Genomic DNA, 21,912 nt, shown 5'->3' on the forward strand with positions numbered 1-21,912 from the left:
TCACCCCTCACCTTCGTATCTATTCGACCTCGCCTCTACCGTATCGTCTTCGTCGCCTATCGCCCTTCGCCGTCGCCCATCGCCCGTCGCCCATCGCCTATCGTCTATCGCCGTCGTAGCGCCCGTGCGCGCCCTCTCGTCTCGCGTCTATCCGTCTCTCCGCTCGTCTTCCTCTCCTCTCCTCCGCGTTCGCGCACTCCGTCCCCTTCCTCCTCCGCGACACCCTCGGACGTCCTGTCCCACGGTGCTCGTCCCCTCTACCGACTTCCCGTGCTTCACGCCTACGCGGACTCGACCTCAGCCCTCTCCCCTTGTTGACTCTTACCGGAGTTAGCATCACATCATCTGGAGCCCACCGCGAGGGTTGGATTTAAAGTCCTTTCAGTAGGCCTCTGAGCCGGCAAGTACCTTCTTCTACACACCCCCCTCTCTTGCATTACGCCCTCAAACGGCGGTCCATACTCTCCACCACGGATCGCGAACCTTTCCGCCTTCGGCTCGTCGACTGGAACAACCCCCGAAACCTGCGCCGATCCGAGTCTACCGGATCATCCCCGACGTCTTCCCGCTTCGAGTCTCCAGACCCATCACCGCAACTATCCCCACTTCTATCACCTGTCTACCGATCTGTTACCCCCAACGCGCCCCCACCTTCAGAAGCATCTAGCTTTGCAAACCGCGACGAAGAACTCCTAGACCTCTTCCGCCTCGCCTTCTACCTTCCGCCTCCGTCCCCCGAGATCCCAACTGCTCCGACACCGCCACCCCCGCCTCCGCTAGTCCTTCCACGTCCTTTCATCATGGCTTATCGCATGCCCGCCCGCGGAGCCGCCGGAGCCCCATCATTTGATCCAGAGGGTGATCCGCGCACCATCCTTGGGTTCTTCGACGACCTGGAGTTCTGCCTCGACGAAGCTCGTGTCACGGACGACGAGTTACGGAAGAAACACGCGGTCCGATATGCCCCCGACTCGGAGAAGACCATATGGCGCTCTTTCCCCGAGTACACCGACGTGGCCCAGACATTCAACGAGTTCAAACAGGCAGTAACTAAAGAATACGTCGGCGAAAACGGGATCGGACTATTCAGTCGACGCGACCTGGAGATCCACGTCGACGCAGCCGCGAACAAAGCCATGGATGCCATCAGCACGTTCAACGCGTTCAGCCGTCGCTTCCGTGACATTGCGGACTTCCTCGTCGTGGGCAAGCAGCTCCAGGAACACGAACGCGACCGAATCTTCCTTCTCGGATTGCCTCCCGCCCTGCGCGCCACTGTCCTCGAACGTCTCCGCGTCGTCAAGCCTACCGTCCTCTACCCCCGAGATCCCTACTCCATTAGTGACATCACGGAAGCCACGCACCACGCTATAGAGGCGACCCTCGTCGGCACCATCACGGGCAGTTCACAGGCGCACGTGCAAACCGCCACCGTCATACCAGCCATCAAATCCGAGTTCACGATGGCGATGGAAACGTTGACTACTACGCTTGTAGCCGCGCTCAGCCGTACCACTCGCGACTTGCCACCACACATAGTCCCAGCCCCTGCTCAGCCTCGCGCCGCCGGTCCACGCACCTGCATCTACTGTGGCGACCCATCCCACCCCATCCGCTTGTGTCCGCTCGTCACCACAGATGCAACCGCCGGGTTGGTACGCCGCAATGAGGAGGGCAGCGTGGTCCTTCCATCCGGGTCATTCGTCCCGAATGCGTTCACGGGCAACACCCTTCGCGACCGCGTCAAGGCGTACCACCAAGCCTATCCGGACGCGCGCGCACCCGGGACAGCGCAACAGCTTCTTTTCGAGCCACGCGCCCTCACAGCCTCTGTTGTATCTACACCACCTGCTGCCTATTACGCCAACTTCTACGAGCTTGACCTGGAACAACAGATTCAGAGTCGCAAGCAGGAGCTGTATGCGCTCGAACGACAGCGAGCGGCAAGACAGAAAACCGCTGGGGCAGCCAACGCCGCGGAAGCTCGTGAGGAGCGCGCTCGCCGCCGTGCGGTCCGCTTTGACTCGCCTTCGCCTGAACCGAGCCCCGCAGTCCCACGTGCGACCATCGAAGAGGTACCGGACATGGACGCGCCGCCCCACGCACCAGTGGCCCCGAGCACCGAAGCAAGCAGAGCGGCCACTCCTGCAAGCACACGCGAGCCTGAGGTGGTCGGCAAGGCACTGGTTCCACGCATGGAGCACCCATATTCCATCGCGCGCGATGCTACTTACCAGCCACCGACCCAGCGCAACTTCGCGACGCCGCAGAAGCACGCACAGCCCGTCAGTAAGAAGCCCGACCCCGCTTATCGCGCACGCCCTCCCGTCTACAGCGCTCAGCACGTCGCCAACGTCTTCAAGCGATGCCTCGACCAACCGGTGATGGTCACGCGCGAAGAGCTCTTGTCTATGTCCCCGGAGTTCTGCGCCGCTACGCGCGAGCTCTGCACCGTGCGCCGTGCGCCCATCGAAGCCGTCCTCACTTCTGAGACTATAGATGACGTCTCGCCGACTGTGGTCGACACTGGCGATGTGCTGCTGGCATCCACCTGTGACCCGCTAGCTCACGCCGTGCCTAGGGCGTTCTCACAGCTCGCTCCGGAGGAAGATCCCCCCAGCGGCGCCCTCGTCATCCCGGACCCGGTGGAGATGTACCTCAAATCGCTCCCACCTGGCGAAGAACCAGAGCCTATTCGCGTCGCGCTCGAGTCGGCCTCGATCCGCGCCATCACGGGCACCTTCCTCAACAAGGTCGACATCTCGTGCATCCACGACAGCGGCTCCAGCATCGTCTCCATGTCGGAGGGAGTCTGTCACCACCTCGGCCTCGCATACGACCCCCGCGTCATCCTGCATATGCAGAGCGCAAACGGAGCTACCGACGCGTCACTCGGACTCGCTCGCAACGTTGCGGTACGCTTTGGTTCAATCACGGTCTACTTGCAGTTCCACATCATCCGTTCTCCCGCCTACGACGTCCTGCTCGGACGCCCTTTCGAGCTCCTTACCTCCAGCACCACACGCTCGAACACCGACGGTACCCAGACCATCACGCTCCGCGACCCGAACTCCGACCTCGTGTGTACAGTGCCTACTGCTCCGCGCTCGCCTCCATCGTTTCTCTCGCGCTCTCCGACCTCGGCTCCCGTCCTCACACATGTCTCTCGCAACTCCCCCTCTGCCCCCGACATCCCCGACTCCGAGCCCGACTTACTCAACGACTCCGGCACCGACGTCTTTGCTTTCCTAGTCACGCAAGGACCAGTCGAGAAGACGGCTTACCGGGAGATGCGCTCGCGATACCCCAACCCCAACATGGTCCTCTCGTGCAACCGCGGTGGTGCGTGCCCCGTTGCTGGACTCGTCTTCAACCGCCCTATCGCCGCCTTCCGATTCCTGCCTTGCATTGCCCGCGCCTCTGTCTCCACTCCGAGTCCGTGCCCCGACAACTCCGCCCTCGACGTCCGAGTCGCAACTGCACGCCTCCGCGAGATCAACACAGCCTCGAACTCACTCGGCGAGGACGACACCAGAAAAGACGACGAACTGGCGTCCGGAGACGTGATTGACGAGCTATTTGACGGAGATGAGATTGACGAGCTATTTGACGGAGATGAGATTAGGGAGGATTAGCAGGCACGGCCTGGTCAGGAGGGAGTTTGCCTCGGTACGCCCTCATCCCGGCACCGTCCTCTCGCGCTCTTCTCCCCGCGTACAAGACGCTCTCCCGTCCCGGACTTCATGCCCCGCAACCTCCAAATTTTTTCCGCTCCCATCGTGCCGTCGCAGTTTGCATCCGACGTTACATGTCCATTCATTCCCCACATCCGTTCACCCCGCCCTCTTCCTTTCATCGCCGCCGCGCCTCAGTCCTGCTGTCGCCTGACCCCTGGAGGGTTCAGATTTCAGTAGGGAGGGGGTGATGTGCATCCACCGCCGCTGGTACGTGCACGCGTCCGTCAGACGCCCGCGCGAGCCCCGCGCCCTCGCGCACTGTACATCCTCGTCCCGCGCATCCTCGTCCCTCATCCCTACGGTACGCCACACCGACCCTCGCGATCGCTCCGCTTCATAGTTAGCTACACACCCACACACGTTTCTTCCCCTTTTCGTCCCCCCGTATCCCTCATTACACGGCCGCCATGGTCAGCCACACTCGTTACCCCGTTCCGCCACTTGTTTCCCTTATTTCCGGACATCTTCAGCTGCTCGCCATGACACTCAGACTCGTAGATATGTTTGGGTGTTCGTTTCGGTCGTAGTCACGCTCTCGCGCAGGCCGCATTCGCATGTATTTAGACTCGACTCGCGCTGCATGTTATCCAGTTCATTTTCCCTCGCATCTACGTGCGTGTGCTGTGTGCTCACCCCTCACCTTCGTATCTATTCGACCTCGCCTCTACCGTATCGTCTTCGTCGCCTATCGCCCTTCGCCGTCGCCCATCGCCCGTCGCCCATCGCCTATCGTCTATCGCCGTCGTAGCGCCCGTGCGCGCCCTCTCGTCTCGCGTCTATCCGTCTCTCCGCTCGTCTTCCTCTCCTCTCCTCCGCGTTCGCGCACTCCGTCCCCTTCCTCCTCCGCGACACCCTCGGACGTCCTGTCCCACGGTGCTCGTCCCCTCTACCGACTTCCCGTGCTTCACGCCTACGCGGACTCGACCTCAGCCCTCTCCCCTTGTTGACTCTTACCGGAGTTAGCATCACATCATCGTACAGCTCGGACGCCCTGTGGCCACGCAACATGATTGGATCAATGGGTGACGCGCAAGGGTCAGGTGGAATAAACGTACTGTGCGAAGTTAGAAGCTTTGAAGGCTATGTTGCCCAGCTCCTTGAGCAATGCTGCATTACCATCCATCTTGTAGGGTTAGAGCCTAGGATGCAATGCCAGTATAGAGGGCCGCCCTGGCGAAAACTTAAACGCGTTCTTGGCGAGAGCTGAAACCAAGCGGCGCCTGATCTGACAAGCGTAAATAAAAGCGTAGAAAGAAGGGCGAAAGATTTGGATGTGTTTTCACTCACCAGCAGTAGTGCTCGACGCCGGGGTAAACCAAGTTGATGACCGGAGAGAGCAGCAGAGTCACGGTCTCCAGAGAGGAAGCGTCGACTAGGGGCCCAGGCACGGCTTGAGTCCGGCCAAAAGTTACGCCCAGGACCCGGGACCCCGAAAAGTGCGCCACCGCAGCGCCGTGCCGTTGAGATTGACAGTGGACACGGCTAAAGATTCTGAGCGATGTGTCAAGCTAACAGAAAGCGCACATACTTCGACGAGCGGATGCTGGCGACGCTCGGGGCGTCCCCGATGTGTGGAGCCAGCGAGTGGAAATTTAGTAGGGCCACGCCTCGCTGCCGAAGCGATAATGGTCGAGATCAAGGCTCAGGCGAACCTGCAGCTGCAAGTGGTGAAGCGGTGAAGTTCGGCGAGTTCAACTTCAAGTCGAAACCCAGGGATACGGTGTGCGTACGTAAGCGGTTCTCATGGGTGCGGCTGGCATCTTCCGGGCATACGTTGGTCAAGCTCAAGTTCACGCTGAGGGATTGATCATCTAACTTCCACTAGTGGGTATCATCTGCGCTCCTTCACGACGGCGATCCGCGGTCAGCGAAGGCTCGACGACGCCGCCGCGAAACATACCCGACTCTCCGGCACACCAATATTGCCATGATCATCCACGGCTCCTTCGCCGCCTTCATCCACCGGACGCGATCCCCGCTCATCCCAATGCGCACTGCGCGCTCGCCGACCTGCACATACTCCTGCGCGGTGAGCACGAAGGTCTTCCCGTCCCGGCCGGCCCCTCGAAGACGTGGTGGAGGAAGCCGGGTCGCGTGACCGCGTCCACGCGGAAGGAGACGAGCTGCGCGACTGATCAGTCGGAGACTCGGCGGGCGCGCCGAGCCGGAATAATTTCTGCTGATCCGGAAGACCATGTTCTTGAAGTCGCCTATGACGGAAGCCTGAGCTGGCCTCCCACACGATGACGGCGGCGGCAGCACCAGAAGTGAGCGTCGTGGCTGGAAGAAGGGGATCGGCGAGCGGGCGGTTGCGAGTGCACGGACTAGACCCCCATTGTGTGATATGTTGGGGACTCGGGGCTACATGCGTGAGAGCATTCAGTGGGCCATGAGTACGATCGCTCGAGCGGACCAAATCCAGTAACATTGACGCTTTCTGGAGAAGGTAATCCTCACGAAACATTGCTTACCCACGCTCCGGCATACAACACGGGGGGCGAGCTCGCCCGCATCTTCGGCATCTCCTCCAAAGACAACCTCGAGCGTGATCTTCGGAGGAAGGGGCCCAAATCAATGCCTCCGCTACCTCCCCGGAAAACGAGGTCCGCACCGCGATGTCCGTCGCCCATCCTCAGTCGTGGTGGGGATTCGCTTCTTTCCTATACCGCTTAGATGGTCATTGAACGAATTCCAGAGTTCAAGACATCCAGGACCGGAAGAGGTGTTCCGCCCCCCCCCCCCCCCCCGACACCTCGGATGTCCCTGATTCTGAGCACGCCACGTGGAGGCGGCTTTCCAAAATGCCTCACCGCCAGTCTCTGCCGAGTTCGCCGCTGCGCACTCCACGTGCGCTCGAGCCGCCGCTGTGCCAATTAATAATGAATACACAGCATCGTCGAAGCGGCCATTCAGTACTTGGCTTGAAATGAGACTTCGTACCACCCCTCGAGGCCTCAAGCATACGGGGACTTGCGCAGGTCACCCCACCCTCTCTACTACTCGGCGCACTCGACCCAGTCCTGAACAGGGACCGGAAGCGTCACTGGACGAGCGCAAAACAATAAGTCATTCCCTCAAGCCCCTCCCGCGCACGACGCGCACGACTCACCCTGCAGCCCCTCCTCGCCCCGGACGAGCACCGCGCACCACTTCTCCCCGGGCGCGCCCCGCATCCCCGCCACGCGCCCGCGGCTCATCCGGAACCGGACCCGCTTGGCGAAGTGCACGCGCTCGAGCGCGGTGAGCACGAGGAGCGCGCCGGGCGCGGGCGCGCCCGCGGCGCCCTCGAACACGCGGCGCATCGCGCCGGGCTCGACGAGCGCGCGGAGCCGGACGGCGTCGGCGCGGTACACGAGCAGGCGGGCGCACGGCTGGAAGGGCGAGTGCGGGCCGCGGTCCGCGAACGGGTCGTTGGTGACGAATTTGCGGAGGGCGGGCGTCGCCTGCACGGGGGCCTCCCAGAGCGCGATGTCCTCGGGGTCGCGCGGGCACGCGAAGTGAGGCGGGAGCGTGGAAAGGATCGGGAAGGGGAGAGCGTGTTGCGCGATCGCGATGATCGTCTCGAACTCGATGAGCCATGGGTCGGTGCGCACTCTCCGGGGATTGACGCGTTGGTGCCGTGCTGTGACGGGGATGGGATAGGCGGAGTCGTAGGGCACGATGTTGGTGGTCATTGATCCGCTGAGCACGCGTGAAATGAAGTCCGAGAGCCAGTGCGCGGGGTACCCGACTCGTTGAAGATGTGCAAGGAGACCAAAGAACGCGACGATGTTGTGCGGGAGGCGAACGTTCCGGGTCCTCGGCAGCTCTTGGGTGTGGCCAGGGATCAATGTGTGGAACAGTACGCGGGTGAGCCAAACGTTGATGTTATCGCGTGAGGCGAGGGCGGAGAGAGGGAGCGGGAGCTGCCTGTAACCGAGAACGCATTGATCCAAGATGAACTCTGCATCCATCATCCTACAGCCGAGGTAGCGAGGCATCTCTTCTGGAAATAAGTGTGTGTAGCTAGGGGAAGAATCAGTCTAAGGCCCTTAGGAAGGGGTAGGATGCAGTACACACGTGTGGAAGAACTCTTCGTTGCTCGACCAAACGCTTGTGTTCAACAGGCAGTTGCTAGCCAGCGAGGCTTGAGGGTCGTTTTGAAGGCTCGGCGTCGCATAGACAATCATGTTCAAGGGCCCATGCGTGTAATCCCTTCATTACATGTCAATCGACAGAGTCGAGCCTGAATAAACACCGCGGGGAACTCACGGCACGTTGCTCATCCACATCCTGGTGAATTGACTCGGGAATGATCCGGGTCGCTTAAGGGCGCCGACGCGCATCTGCGAGAGCGTTTCGGGAAGCCCGCCATGCACGAACTCCAGAGTGAGTCGCGATTGAAGTGCCTTGATGGCTGCCGCCGTTTCACTGAAGAACGCGCTGCATATATGAAACGTCCTCGTGCCGTCGTCGAAGCAGGGCATGGGTGTGGTCCTCCTGTTGGCGGCTTTTTGCTCATGACAGAACTCCTCGAGCACTTCTGGGGCTGAAAAGATATCCTCTTGTCGACCAGGGTATCCGTTGCCGAAGGGGTAAAGTTCCGGATCGCCGAACTTCGTGTCCTATCATGTGCATGTATAGTCAGAAGACGTGCGAATGAACAGGAAGAGGCACTCAAGCAAATAACGTCATGTTTGGCTGCCACTCCGACGCGATATTAGCAACGATCTAAAAGCATGTGGTGAGTTGCACGTTTTCTTGTGGAGTTAAGGGCATGTGCTACTCACCTTCTTCTTAGTAGCCGAAGAGAGCACACGCTTCTCGTCGAACTCCTTCCATGCGTCCGCGAGCACCGGAGTGCGATCGAAGAGTTCCAGCGGCGGAACGAACGACTTCGCGACGCTGTACCATCTCAACTCGAGCGTGTGGATCTCGTCCATCCGATGCTTGAGCTGCTCGTCGACGATCTGCTCGAGGTTCGCCTTCACCCACTGTCGCACGCGCGACTTCGGAACGTTCGAAGGCACAAATTCCATCGAGACGAGTTCGGAGTCCGGGAAGGCGAGTATGTTCCGCCTGAAGTCGTCTCGTTCACGCTTGAAACAGCTTTTGACGCGTACTTGCCAGTCTTCGGCTTCTCCCGGGAAGCCGTCGGTAGGCTCGCGTCCCGAGTTCCCGACGTGATCATGAATGGAGAGCAGGTGGGCCGTCGACCTTTTCGTGTTGATCCAGAAGTCGAGAGTACGCAAAACGGGAGGGATAGAGTCGGGCAACACCTGGAATATTGGGGGCAAATCGGGAGGGCTGGCAGAAAGTCGCCTCCGTAAATCGCGGAAAACCGCGTGCAGCCTATATCGAGCTATGAGTTCACGGACGACAAAGCTACAAGCGCTTGGAATACCTGTCGTGACAGTAGGGGGGCATGATGACGCCAGCGAAGGTGTACATGAGTGTCGCATTGATCTCGGCTCGCTCTGTCTTGTCGGACGTGTCGTTCAGCTGCAGGAGTAGCATGAGGACGGAAAGATTTCGCGCGAGAGGGACCTCGTGGATGTCCAGCAGCGTCAGGTGAGCGCGGAACTTGGCTTGACGGGCTTTCGAGATGCTTCGGTATGTAGCGTGCAGCCCACTCAGCGTACCATAGACGTGACGACCTGCACAGTAAGACCATAAGCCGAGCCGGGGCTAGTCGAAGAGAAAATGAGCTGACCGTCTCCGACGCCGCCATATAAGAAGGCCAAACGGTCTTCCTTTAGGTAGTCTATGTTGAGAGGACGTGGAGGACCAATGCGATCGGCACCCCAGCCTTGCATGAGGTCATACACGTGGTCGTGACCGAACTAATACGAATGCGGGGTCAGCAGGCAGAATACATGTCAACATGTAGAACATACGTCGTACAATTCCTGAGTCGGGTCACTGTCGGGAAATGGTGAACAGAGAAATATATAGACGCATATATCGACTTCAACATACATTGGTTTGGAAAGGATGGGCAATCGTGACAGAGCACGAGCCCCAGCCACTGCCTTCTCATCATAGTCGTCGAGGTGTGCGCTTAGGCTCGCCCACTCTTCCCAGACACGAGGGTGTTCAACACTGGTCGAAGCGTCGCTCGTACTCGTTCCAGCAGAAGCGGCAGATTCGATATGAGCAGCTTGCTCTTTGATCGCCCCGACAGCGGCGTTGTCGATCGTACCGCACTTGAATCCATGTGCCAGTGCCTTTGCCAGCCGCGTCGACAACCTGGCGATGACCTCTTGTTTCGTTCCCGGTCGGTCCTTCAAAACGTTCCAGGCGCGCAGGATTGCGTCAACAGCGCCAGAATAGTTGCCTTCTTCATACAATGAGGCGCTGAGGTTTGACGGATAGACGGGATCGTGGCGATCTGCACTTTCGGCCTGCATAATGTTTTAGCGCGATGATTGGGTGAGTGGGACAAGGGGAAGGCCAAGTTGACTAGAGGCCAACCAAAAATCATCCGGAAATAACAAACAAACTCGCCTTGGAGTAAAATTCCGAAGCTCTGATGCAGACGTTAGCTCGCGGGCCTTCAGTACAGTAAGAAAAAACACCCGCGCGTACTTGGCGAAGTTTCCGGCTTTAAAGTGCGTGTTGCCTTTTTCTTTGAGCGCGAGCGCCATTTTGCGCAAAATACACGGTATAAAAGCCTGGAGGCGGTTCCAAGGGAACGAGGCAGGCGTTCGGCCTATCGATGAATGGCAGAGGGGAGCAGCATCGGTCGCGCGTTGACGCTGGAGTCGCGTCGCGACTTGGTCGCAACGGCGGACGCGAAGTGAATTAGCCACGTGGGCGGTCTAGTTCATTCAGGGCCGGTTGCACAAACAGACGTTCGGCGCCTCTTCAGCATCATGCATATTTTGATCTCCTTGCAGCTGTGTACAATTGTGCCACACTGGCAACATACAATAATTTAAAGGATGACGAGGCTGGCGACTTGCTAGTAACAGCCTTCAAAGCTTCAAGTCCAGGTCGCTCCAATTCCTCCTCTGTCTCCGTCTACTGAACGCCGCTTATCGCGGCTGCGAGCAACATCCGTAACCAAGTGATATATAGTCTTGCTAGAGTAGCCTTTCAACACAAGTACGCAAACATGGTCGACCTGACATTGGTCCAGCCTCCGATTAAGCAACAGGCTATCATACAAATACACTAACTCGCACGGGAGAGCGGGGTGGGTTATCGTATCGTGGCACAAACGTCGCAACCAGCGTCCTCAGATCACAGAGCCTCAAGCTTCAATCTTCAAGCTCCTCAAGCCGACACCCCGACCACGACCGGCGCGTGCGCGCGCCAGCTGTCCGCCCCGTGCGCCGCGGGCGCGAACCCCCACCCCGCGCGGCGGCGCTGCTCCGCGGTGGTGACGACCGCGGGCGCGACGGGCGCCCGTACGTTCTTGCGGCCCGCGCGGCGGCGGCGCGGGGCGTCCGCGGGTTTCCTCTGCTGAGGAAGAGGCTGCGGCGCGACGGTGGCGGTGGTGACGACTGGCTGGGGTGCCAGAGCCTGAGTCGGCGCGGACGACGACGACGACGACGACGCGACGGATTCGGCGGTGGAAGGCGAGGGCGAGGGCGCGCGCTCGGAATGGGCGCGGGCGCTGCGTGAAGAGCGGGACCGAGAGGCGGAGGGACGGGTCATGAAGGGCAGGAGGGCCGCGACTTGGGCGTGCTGCTCGGGCGAGAGGCGCGCGGAGGGCATGAGGGCGAGGAGCGCGGCGGGCGAGTAGGAGCCAGCAGGTATCGGGGAGGGTGCGGGTATATGCGCGGCGCGAGCACGCAGCGAGGAATCTGCAGAGGGTGCCGTTAGGATCGCGGATGGGCGGTGGTTACGCGAGCACGGGGACTTACAGTGAGCGGGCGCGGGAGAGACGGAGCGCAGGCGGCGCTGCTTGGGCGAGCGCGCGGGGGAGGAGGAACCGTGGTCGAGGAGCGGCGAGGTGGAGGACGCGGACGCGCCGCGCCGGTGAACGGGAATGTACACGCCCGTCGCCTTGGGAGAGGTGGTTTGCGGCCCCTCGGCAGAGCGGAGGGCGGCGAAGTGGTTGTTGGAGACGAGGAGGCTCGACATGGCGATCACTGGATGGGCTGCGCGGGTGTGCTTCGGTGGGGTGCTCGACGATGGCGGGATGGGGAGCCCAGCTGCGCGGGGGTTGTGTTATATAACTGCGCGCCCTCGGACGTGTAAGCTCGGCGGATGCGCGACGTGGCCGGCGCCCGCAGCGGGAGCGGTGTCGAGGACACGGACGGACACGGCTCGTTTGCGCTCGTGTGTCGGCGAACGAGGGCGAACGTTCGAGAACGCCTCGCCCGATCCAGCCGGTGCACGTCAGCGGCGGTGCTCGGAAATGCCGCGGCGCTTACTCATCCGACTTGTCCGGATATTCTCCCGGACCCCTGCCGGGTAGACGCGGGACATGCCCGGGTGATGTAGGGGCCAGGCATCCGGCCAGATGAAGGCGATGACGGTCAGCGGCGATTATCAATGCATCGGCCTACGCATTTCGCGATGTCAGACTCGCACAGTGAGCACCCGATTTTGAGTTTGGGTGCGATGATAACGTCTTTGCAAGCCAAGCAAGGCTGAGTGAGCTCGGTGGCCACCGAGTTGAAAACGAGACTTGTGTGTGGTAATCTAACAGAACATGCTCTACACGCCAGCCGTTCCATACAACGTCTATGAGATACTCAAAGTGGATCAGATCACGAGTCCATCCTAGGTCAAGCAACACCCAACACTACAACTTAGACAAGACCAGCCCAATCACAACGAACGCGATCGTCGACGGCGGCGTCACCACGCAGTACGACCAGAAGATCGTCCGGCTGATGAGCCGCTCGAACGCGTCGCCCGACGCCGCCTGCGTGATCTGCGCAAGCGTCAGCGCCGGCGGCGACGCGATCAGCAGCACGTTCGACACCACGAAAACCGGGCTACGAGCGCGGAGGGAGAAGTCAGCAACGCGCGCTAACACCGCAAACACGATGGAAAAGGACGTACTCGTCGAACACCCGCTGCAGGTCGAACTTCGTGCACACCACCATGAGCGGGAGGAGCACGAGCGGGGTGATGATCATCCGCGACAGGATCGCGACCCACACCGTGCGCGTCTCGCCCGGGCGCGCCGCGCCGCTCGACGCAGACGGCGCACCGAGCGCGCCCTGCTCGCGATGCACGCTCTTCATCGAGAACATGTCCCGCACGCTGTCGAACAGCACGCTCGCCCTCGACGCGCTCCGCAGGCCTGCGCTCCGCTCTCGCGCGCGGCGGCCCCGCCGTTCGACCGCCACGGGATCCGGCGGGGAGTAGAAGTACGCGCCGAGGACCACGAGCGTGACGGGGATCGAGCAGTTGCCGAGGCTTGCGATCGCGCCCTTGACCGGGGGAAGGTGGATGTCCAGCGCGTGCTGCAGCGGCTGGACGCACGCGACGACGAGCGACGCCAGCGCGGCCCAGAGGGGGACGGTCATGAACTGGTGGAACGTGTGCCACATGCGTGCGGCTCGGCGGAATGCACGCCGGCGCAGCGAGTGCCAGCGCGTGCTTGTTGGTGCGGTGCGTTGGCGGTGGACTGGGGGGAGACCGTCTTCGTCATCTTCGTCTTCATCGCCTTGTGCGCTTTCTGCGCCGACGTCAAGGCCCGGATGGAGGAGATCGTCTGTTGAGGCGCCGACCAGCGCAGACGTTGAAGAGGAAGCCGATGCAGCGGGAGGGAGAGGTGACGCGAGGCGAGTGGGGGTGTTGGGGAAGGAGTAGAAGACCTTGTTCCCGTCAAGCTGTTCGACCGAGAGGCCAGGATTGGAGGGGCAGTGTCCAATAGTATGTGAACCATCCGAGGCAATGGAGTCGATGCGCGGAATGCTCTCTTGAACAATTGGTGGTGCCGACGACTCTGGCGTCTGTTCAGTTGAGGGCGCGTCATCAGACCCTTCCGGATCTGCTTGCGAGAGGAGTCGGACGCCATAACTCCACCGCAGCTGCGTACCGTGAGCACGATCCCGGGCGTCAGGTAGCGTGGTACTCACCACCATCCCCATCGTCGAGTACAAGACCAAGTAGGTGAGTGCACGACCGACCATTGAGTTCTTGTTATCCCCTTTGTCCCACTTCAGTCCCGGAACGGTGACGACCAAACTCTGCATGAGCGCGATCGGCAACGAGTTGGAGTTCATGAACATTGACGCGGCCATAGCGAATGACCTGCACGCGCGTTCAGCATGACCAACGGTAGTCACATGACCAGCACTCACCTTTGCGACTTCTTCAACCTCATGACAGTGCCGAGCACGTACGCCGCCGCCATTGACACCACCGTGGTCAGTACAAACACGATAGGGATAACCCATAGCTCCCTCAGTTTAGCTGCAACGCATCTCAGGACGGGCTTGCTGGACCCCACGCGAGGAATAACACACGTACCTGGTGACAAGAAGAACGCGACCTTGGAGAAGAGGAGCGACGGCGTGAATAGTGACACATTCAGGCGATTGAGTTTCTGCAGGGAAGTGACGTCAGGATGAGCGTGAAATAAGGTACGCGCATGCATATTTTCATGGGGCCGTTGGGCCGGTCATTGCCAAGACATCGGTCGACGTTGTGGAGACGCAGTCCTCTCGCGTGCTCGCGGAAGTACATGCCTTCCTCGCCGTAGCCCCCGCAGCGACCGCGTCCCCGATTGTGCGCGCCAGTCCTGCCCGTTACCGCGCCCGCTACACCGCGTCCTCCCGCTCCCCAGACCAGAGCGCGCCCCCGCCACGACCCTTTCTCCCGCGCACGAGTGGGAACAAACAAACATACCTTCTGGGTTGCCTTGTCCAGAATGCCCTTACGGGCGAGGATGTACCCTGAAATACATACGATGAAGACCTCAAGAATAGACTAGAAAGCGTTGCGGGTGTGAGCGAGGTCGCGCATGTGGGAGGCAAAAGCACATGTGGCACCCACCGAGAAGACAGTCTTGAGGAGCGGGACGTAGGTGCCCGTTGAGGCCATGCAACGCGGTGGCAAGTGCAGAAACGAGAGAGTGGTGGTGGTATCACGAAACGGGCTGTGTCGCGGAGGTAGAGGGGATGGTGGGGGTGAGTGGAAAAGAGCTCGGCGCAGACGCGTGGGGGACGTGTGCCATGGACATAATGACCAGGTCGGCGGAGTGGCGGAGGCGAGGCTGCCCAGATCTGGTCTTGGCGGTTGCCCAGATCCGATCAATTATGCGGCGATAAGATGGCGCGTTCAGGGGGGCGCACGTTTCTCTTTCATGTTGATTTCGTCGCTCGCCGTTACATAGTCGCCGTTGAAACTGCTCGAATCTCCGCGAGGACGCCGTGCACGAGAACTGAGGGGCTCGTCCTGGCTCGTCCCGCCAAGCGCGCACTGCCATCCGGCCGCAGTCGTTCCGCCCGACTTTCTGACAGCTCGAGCCATCGGTAAGTTATCTTGAACGTCGAGCAACACCGCATCTGTCTTCAATATGCTCGACGCCCCTATGTAAGCACTTGCAACCGCCGCTGAGCGCTGCCAGGTGCCAGCTTGGCCAACGCGCTATCGTCATGTGGATCGGCAGTGCGATGTGCGTGTGATTGGCGAAATATGACGTCAGATATGCGCATGCTGTGTCGGTGCGCATATGTCGCGACTTTTTTGTGTCGCCGCAGATATCGGCATGAAGATCGTGGGCGACACGCAGAGGCCAAGGTGCAGTCGGCGCTAGGGACATTCGTCGTCCTGGAGTGCAGGTACTGCCAAACTCTCGAGCATTCAAATGATATTCAACCTGAACAACTTACCCATCACTGGTAGATTTTCCGCACAGTCGATCGAGACGCACATGCGGTTCAGGCTGAGCAAGAAGCGAGTGGAGGGGATGCACAAGGAGAAGTGGAACATGCTGGCGTACCGCCACGACACTGGGCAGCAAGGTGAGTTGACGGCGTCAGGTCCTGCGCTGACATGGCGCCCCCGTGAGTCGGCGTCCCGATACCTCAGAGTGGTCGTTGTGCAACGAAACTGCCTCCCAACACGTTTAAGTATGCCGAAGTGCGTTTGTATGTGACACAACATGAGACCTGTGTGCGGGCTCTGCGTTATCAACCACTAGAGTCGCGTGCCTAATTGGCTTCATCTCGTCTTCTTCTAGCATTCCCACCAGCCGCTTGAAGGACAATTGCCACAAGGCTTTGTAAATTAGGCTAGCTAGTAGTCTATAAGTATAGTAACTCGCGTGCGCGATCGGCAGGGATGATCTCGAGCGAGGACAGCCGGCGTCGGAGCGTCGCGGTCTGGCCGTCCGGTGGTAAATCAGGGACTGTTCCGGGGGCTTTGGTAGCAATACTCTAGCACGAGAGTGCGTTGATGGAGCAAGCGTATAGTCCACATACCCAGAGGAGGGAGAACGAAGCTCTAGCTGAGGGCTTCAAGTGGCCCAACTTGTTGCTGACGGTCATCAACAAGTTGAATTGGCGCCAGAGAGCGAATTTGGAAAGCGATCAGCAGCTCCGGCTGTTCCCGAGCGAGCCCAGCGAAGCAGGCACACCCTCCTCCTCCTCACCATCCTCTATGCTCCGACTACTGGCGGTACGCTACTGTTTCTGGTTATCTGCACTCCCACTCACCCGGATTATCAGAGTAGGAGAGCTGCACTTCTTGCCACAGCGGCGGTCGGCGTGCATGAGGCACATGACAAGGTGTGTTTGTATCCCCCTGCTCAGGTCATACGTCGTGTTCACGTTTCGCCCGGCCTCACAGCTGCCCATCTATCCTGTTCCGGAGCCCGATGTCCTCCTCTTAGAGACACCCTCGGAGCTTGAAAAGCATATCGGCGTCGCCCGCCGCACACTCACCGGGACATACGAAGACGCACATGGACGGGTACAAGCCCTCGTCTCGCGGTGGATAGGTGTCGAGCAGGCGGTCGAAAGTACGCACCCTCTCCCTCCAACTCCCGTTCATCGTGTCCTCAAACCCTTCCCCTCCCTTCCTCCCCCCTCCCGAAAGCCCGGGTGAAGGCCCTGGTCGCCCCCGACGAGCCCCTCACACCCGGCATCCTCTACGTTGGCGTCGCGACCCTGACCGGCTCCGTGCTCGCCCGGAACCGCCTCCTCTGGCGGCTGACGCTGCCCCCCGCGCTCCTCGTGCTCTCCCTGCAGCACTTCCTGCCCAAGACGGCCGCGAACGTCTCCGCGTACCTCGGCGAGCTCGAGGACGCCCACCTGCCCGCGCTGGCGCAGAAGCACGCGGTCGCGAACGCGCACAGCGCGATGGCGTGGGAGCAGGCCAAGGACGCGGTGCGCGGCGGCCAGGAGTCGGTCACCGCGGCGCTCACGCGGGCGGCGGGGGGCGTGGAGGAGGCGACGGGCTTGAAGCTGCGCGAGGTGTTGGGGTGGCGGGAGCGCGCGGCGAAGGAAGTGCGGGTGGCGGCGGAGAAGGAGGCCGACGTGGTGAAGGTAGTGGTCGAGACGAAGGTGGAGGAGGTCAAGGAGGCGGTGGAGAAAAAGGTGGAGGAGGTGAAGCGGTTGGTATAGAGTATGTGGCGATTTATTTTTTCGTTCCGCATCCCACATCATCGCCAGTGTCCCCTGTTCCTCGCTAGTAGTCGGAGGGTGGCATGCACATGCATGACGTCTGCAAGTAGACCTCTGTTTTAGCGTCAGTACTGCTTGTGTCGAAGCCTGTGTTCGGAGAACACTTCACTATCATTTGGGGAGGATGGTAAGCTACGCGACCTCTCTTGATTTTCTCAGTTCTTTTAGAACCTTTACTTCATTCACTCAACGCTCTTTGAGTGCGGAGCTACTGTCTACATCCATAAGTCCGACTCCCTGAGGGGTAACTGAAGCTTCAGTAAATGCTCACGTAATCGAAAGGCACAGTCGGCGGCAGGCACCGGAGCTCGGCCTGTTCATGGCAATATCGGTCTCGCACTTGACTCTCAACCTCTTCTCCCATTCCTAGACACCTCCAGGTGTCAGGATTTCTTCCCGATATCAGTCTCTTGTCTCTGGAGCATGCGAGCCACTGGTCTAGTTATTTGTCATGCCAACGAGGAAGGGTCCGCACTAGTAGGAAATACACAACACTGGACTCCTTGGTTTCGATGCAAGTCACATCAGGTCAAGTGGGACCGTTCGAGAACGGCACCTACATGTTGGTACGTCCACCATGCACCGTCCATGCGGAGAATGAGGGAGTCGTTTTTTCGGTGACGTTCTCGGAGGGGCTCTCGGCATGCGGATTCTTCGCTATCCGCGACGAGTCCGCATCGACTTGCTGTATCTCGCCGGCTGCGGTAGCCTGTGATCATCTCCGAGCGGAACAACCCGTGGACTCCATCGGGCGTGTGGCCTTGCGAGTCTAGCGTGGTGGGGGGCTGGTGGGACGACAATAGTCGCGGGCCGAGGCTTCTTGAGGGTCGAATATTCATCGCGCCTAGAATGCAACTCAGGCGGTGGAGGTCTCCCATTTCTTGGGGTGCAAAAGGTCGAGTGGGCTGTTAGTCGCGTGTTCTACGCTTTCGACTGGCTCAGACCCTGAGATTGGAGAGTGCGTGGGATTGAGCCGTAACGTGCGTGCATCAGGCCCGGTCTCGGTGAGCCTTTGAGAGCTAACAGCAGGGAGGGTCTTCTCCACGCCCATGCGGGCCATGAGCAGCGCGCACGCCGAGCTGGCCCGAATGCGCTTCGGCGGGCTGTACCTAGAGCCGACTTATCTCATCCCCACCGTCTTTTGTGTCTTCCTGTCTCGCTTGTGCATAAACCGACCCTCTTCGGCCGGGCCGGGTCAACAATGTGCTGGCGCACCCTCACCAGTAGTTTGGGGGTGCTCACAGCTCATCATCGCATTCGGCGTTCATAACGCCTTGTCGGAACTGGGTCCGGGGCGAACCACGGCGACGTTCGCCACAGCCAAGGCCACGCGGTGACTCGGATGAGGTAGAAATAGTAGGCCGGTAAGCAGACGCCCTCTATCCCCATCTTTCTCCATCCTCACCTTGCCGTGTTGTCGTTCCTAGACTACCAACAGCACTACATCAGGGAGCCAACATCTCGTCCCTTGCAATCGACCTCGCAGCCTCGAAGAGGACCATCTCACGGCGGGGGTCTGCCGTGAGTCAATATCATCAGCACCTCGCGATCTCGCTAACAGGCTCTCAGTGCACAACTGCCGCGAAGCAAGCAAAAATGTGATCGCGGACGCCATGCGGTCGATGCAGCAAGAATGGTCTCGCGCACTCGTGCGCCTACGTGGCGCGGAAGTCTCCAGGAGACATCACGTCATAAAAGTTGCATAGACAACGTCAACTTGCACTGTGCCAGCTGCGGGAGTATGTCGCACCTTACCAGCCTACTTCTTTTCATGGCATGCGTGACTGACGATGTCCTGTAGGCAACAATATCATGTGCACATCCCGCTCGTCTTGGGTCCCGAAGGACCTGTGCAAGCAAGCTCTCCGTCGCTGTCCCCACCGGGCGCCATGGTACCTCTATTTCGAACCCTTCGTTTACTCCCAATTGAAGGCTCGATCCCACACAGTATCCCCCCACCAACGAACCTTTTGCCTCCTGGGAGAAGGCTCCGGAGAAGCGTCCATCACGCCCAATTACGTGCCATTTCCGCCCCCTCCCGCCGCTGGGAGGAGAGTATGCTTTGCGCACATCACAAGCACAATGCCTCCTTATGGACCCACGAACATCGCCCTGACACCTACTACAATTTTCCTGCCCCTGAGAGATCCTTTCCTCTGATGGGTCTGGCTTGCGAGCTCGTCCGGAGTCCGATTTAGCTTCCACCCTTCATGGTGACGCTTCTCACCGCTGAGTAAAGCTTCTGGGTCCCTTTTGATTGTTGACGAGTATCTATTGCGTGTATATGCCCTTGACAGACATACATTCAGTATCTATGGTATAACGTCCTGCCTATGTATTATTTTATTACGCCTCGTCACTGTTGCTATATAACCGTCTTTGTATTTGCAAGTATCTAAATATATGCATCTATTTAAAATGTTTAATTCACTCCACGGGCCTGTGGGAGTATCTCCGCTGCGCCTCGATCAGAGCGCATAGACGCCCGTGCTGAATCTGCAAAGCGGTTGTTTGGATCAAAGGCTGCAGCATAACAGAGACCCCGGTCACCCCATGCGCTTCTCTGGCCACCTCCTGAACTCAAAGCTCTCACTTCCCAGTCTGCTTTCAATCTTCCAACACGTCGGCTTCCCGCTCCACCCCGTCCGTCCCGCACGACGAACGCACAACGTCTGAATGCAAAGACCTGGACCAATATATCCAGGTCCTCTAGCGCCTGCCTCCTCCCTTTCGCTCGCCCGACCCCTGGGAAACCTCCTGCCTTGCCCTCGCCGACACTCCCTCATCTCACTGCCTTGAAGATGGAAGCTGCCCGACCCACCAAGTATGGAGCGTGCGTTTAGAGTCCAGCCTGATCAGTCCATGGGCCTCGGCAGTCCGTATTGTAGGTGCGTGATCAGGTGTCGCGGGAGAAGAATCAGGGGCGTCGGCGCGCGAAGAAGTACCGCGTCGGCTCTGCGCGGTATATACTTACTACAGGACGGGAAACCCTGCTTCGCACCATTGCGAATCGAGTGATGCGCAGCGCGTGGGTTGCATGGACAGTGCGGACATATGCTCTGGCAGAGAAGGTGCGCCGCAGTGCGCCACACGCGGCGACCGGGGCGGTGCAGGGCAGCATGTGGTGGAGGCCTATCGGATTGTTGTTCGGTCTCGTTCCGTGTGGGTGCGGTACAGAGCGAGGTCATGGCCTCTGGTAGCGCGACAATGGCGTGGCGCCTGTGGAAGGCGAGGCGCCCGTGGACTTGAGGCGAGGCGTCTGTGGAAAGGGAGTATCATGGAAGGCCAAGCGTCTGCCTCGGCGCTGGCCTAGATCTGGCAGGCGGATAAGTAAGGTCGCCCTGACTTTGGAGTGGAGCTGCCCATCGACGCTCGCGGAGACGATCTCCTAGTGGCTCACTTGCGTCAACCTCATGAACTCATCCCTCACACTTGCTCCCCGTACGTCGCTGATCAACTCCCGAAAAGTAACCACACGCTCATATTTCCTTCGGTTCTGCCGGCCGATCATACAGATGGTTTTCAGGGTGTTGGGTCCAATGTTGGGTCCAACGCTGTTTACCGCCCGAAAGGCCCAGTGCGTGCGTCATCTGGCGTCTACCAAGAGAACAGCTTTTTGCTCACCGTCGGCATTTCCCCACCAGTGTACCAACTGTCGCATCTCAAAACGAAAGTGCGACCATGGCACTCCTTGCCTCCATTGCGTCAAAGGGAACCGTGCAGAGTCGTGCTTCTACCCCCCGCCTGGTGTCAAGGCTATGAAATGCGAAAGCTGCAATGGTGAGCATCTTGGCCGCTTTTACCAGATCTGGGTTGACTGAAAAGGTTTCCCGCTAGGTCACGGGTCCATATGGCCGCAATGGGCGCAAGAGGTGTCCTCTGGACTTATTCCGGTGCAACAAATGGCGCACCCATCCTATGCCGGTCAAACCGACGGAGCGACGATACATCTTGGGGAATCCACTCATGAGCCGACCACTAGCTTTGTGAACAGTCCAGGCTGGAGTCAGACGTACACGGCCCCCTCGCAGATCTACGGCAACCAACAGTGGGTCTCCCAGGGATCCTCCGTGGACTCTGACGGTTACGCGGGCTATGGAGTATACGGCACTCAGGCTACCGGGGCTGGGTATATCGCCGAGTACCTCGGCGGGAACGCGATCGCCTCGACTGGATACTACACAGGTCAGGATGGAATAGAGGAGTCGAACCGCGACATCACGTCATGGGTGCTCGCGCCTGGCCAATCGTCACAGTGGGACGTGTACCAGCTTGACCCGTGCAAGAACGGTCAGGGAATGTAGCCCACGTGAGTTCCCAGCCCACGCGACAGAACGGAGGACTCATGTGCTTTCAGATACTCGACGTGCTGTTCGACGATCTCGCATTGCGCCTCGCGATACACTTCGAGAATACCGGCTTGTTTACTGCATATCCAACTGTGCATCTGTCTGGCTAGTTCCGTTTTGTTCTGTTGAACCTTCGTCACAAATAACCTTCTCGTTCCGCTGGATTTTAGTACTTGTATTACGTATACATTTCTCACCAATTGCGCTCACCCTTTCCATGTCTGTAGAGGACTATCCTTGAATGTATAC

General features: G+C 59.6%; 6 protein-coding genes across 6 annotated transcripts; 3 read left to right on the forward strand and 3 right to left on the reverse strand.

Moving 5' to 3' along the window:
- Positions 1-1,136: 1,136 nt before the first annotated feature.
- Positions 1,137-1,811, forward strand: BXZ73DRAFT_53561 (uncharacterized protein; the record flags this gene model as incomplete). The annotated part of the gene is made up of 1 exon (XM_048021021.1): positions 1,137-1,811. A coding segment is annotated over one exon (675 nt), but the record flags the coding sequence as incomplete, so codon positions are not given.
- Positions 1,812-6,733: 4,922 nt separating this feature from the next.
- Positions 6,734-10,363, reverse strand: BXZ73DRAFT_105668 (uncharacterized protein; the record flags this gene model as incomplete). Its single annotated transcript, XM_048016343.1, has 11 exons — positions 6,734-6,780; positions 6,847-7,742; positions 7,797-7,931; positions 7,989-8,341; positions 8,507-9,068; positions 9,121-9,373; positions 9,430-9,559; positions 9,614-9,638; positions 9,696-10,120; positions 10,216-10,245; positions 10,295-10,363. 11 exons carry the CDS (start codon positions 10,361-10,363, stop codon positions 6,734-6,736), a joined length of 2,925 nt encoding a protein of 974 aa, XP_047873484.1.
- Positions 10,364-10,994: 631 nt separating this feature from the next.
- On the reverse strand, positions 10,995-11,807 carry BXZ73DRAFT_105669 (uncharacterized protein; the record flags this gene model as incomplete). Its single annotated transcript, XM_048016344.1, has 2 exons — positions 10,995-11,527; positions 11,588-11,807. 2 exons carry the CDS (start codon positions 11,805-11,807, stop codon positions 10,995-10,997), a joined length of 753 nt encoding a protein of 250 aa, XP_047873485.1.
- Positions 11,808-12,474: 667 nt separating this feature from the next.
- Positions 12,475-14,729, reverse strand: BXZ73DRAFT_92423 (membrane transport protein-domain-containing protein; the record flags this gene model as incomplete). The annotated part of the gene is made up of 8 exons (XM_048026359.1): positions 12,475-12,670; positions 12,738-13,355; positions 13,422-13,714; positions 13,763-13,937; positions 13,988-14,099; positions 14,157-14,232; positions 14,535-14,615; positions 14,682-14,729. 8 exons carry the CDS (start codon positions 14,727-14,729, stop codon positions 12,475-12,477), a joined length of 1,599 nt encoding a protein of 532 aa, XP_047873486.1.
- Positions 14,730-16,289: 1,560 nt separating this feature from the next.
- Positions 16,290-17,254, forward strand: BXZ73DRAFT_92424 (apolipo protein O-domain-containing protein; the record flags this gene model as incomplete). The annotated part of the gene is made up of 4 exons (XM_048026360.1): positions 16,290-16,307; positions 16,358-16,417; positions 16,479-16,650; positions 16,728-17,254. The coding sequence occupies 4 exons, from the start codon at positions 16,290-16,292 to the stop codon at positions 17,252-17,254; spliced, it is 777 nt and encodes a 258-aa protein (XP_047873487.1).
- Positions 17,255-20,727: 3,473 nt separating this feature from the next.
- On the forward strand, positions 20,728-21,618 carry BXZ73DRAFT_80944 (uncharacterized protein; the record flags this gene model as incomplete). The annotated part of the gene is made up of 4 exons (XM_048023388.1): positions 20,728-20,755; positions 20,830-20,891; positions 20,959-21,094; positions 21,152-21,618. The coding sequence occupies 4 exons, from the start codon at positions 20,728-20,730 to the stop codon at positions 21,616-21,618; spliced, it is 693 nt and encodes a 230-aa protein (XP_047873488.1).
- Between the last annotated feature and the right edge of the window lie 294 nt (positions 21,619-21,912).

Source organism: Epithele typhae (genome assembly GCF_022376455.1).
Source record: "Epithele typhae strain CBS 203.58 chromosome Unknown BXZ73scaffold_69, whole genome shotgun sequence".
NCBI lineage: Eukaryota > Fungi > Basidiomycota > Agaricomycetes > Polyporales > Epitheliaceae > Epithele > Epithele typhae.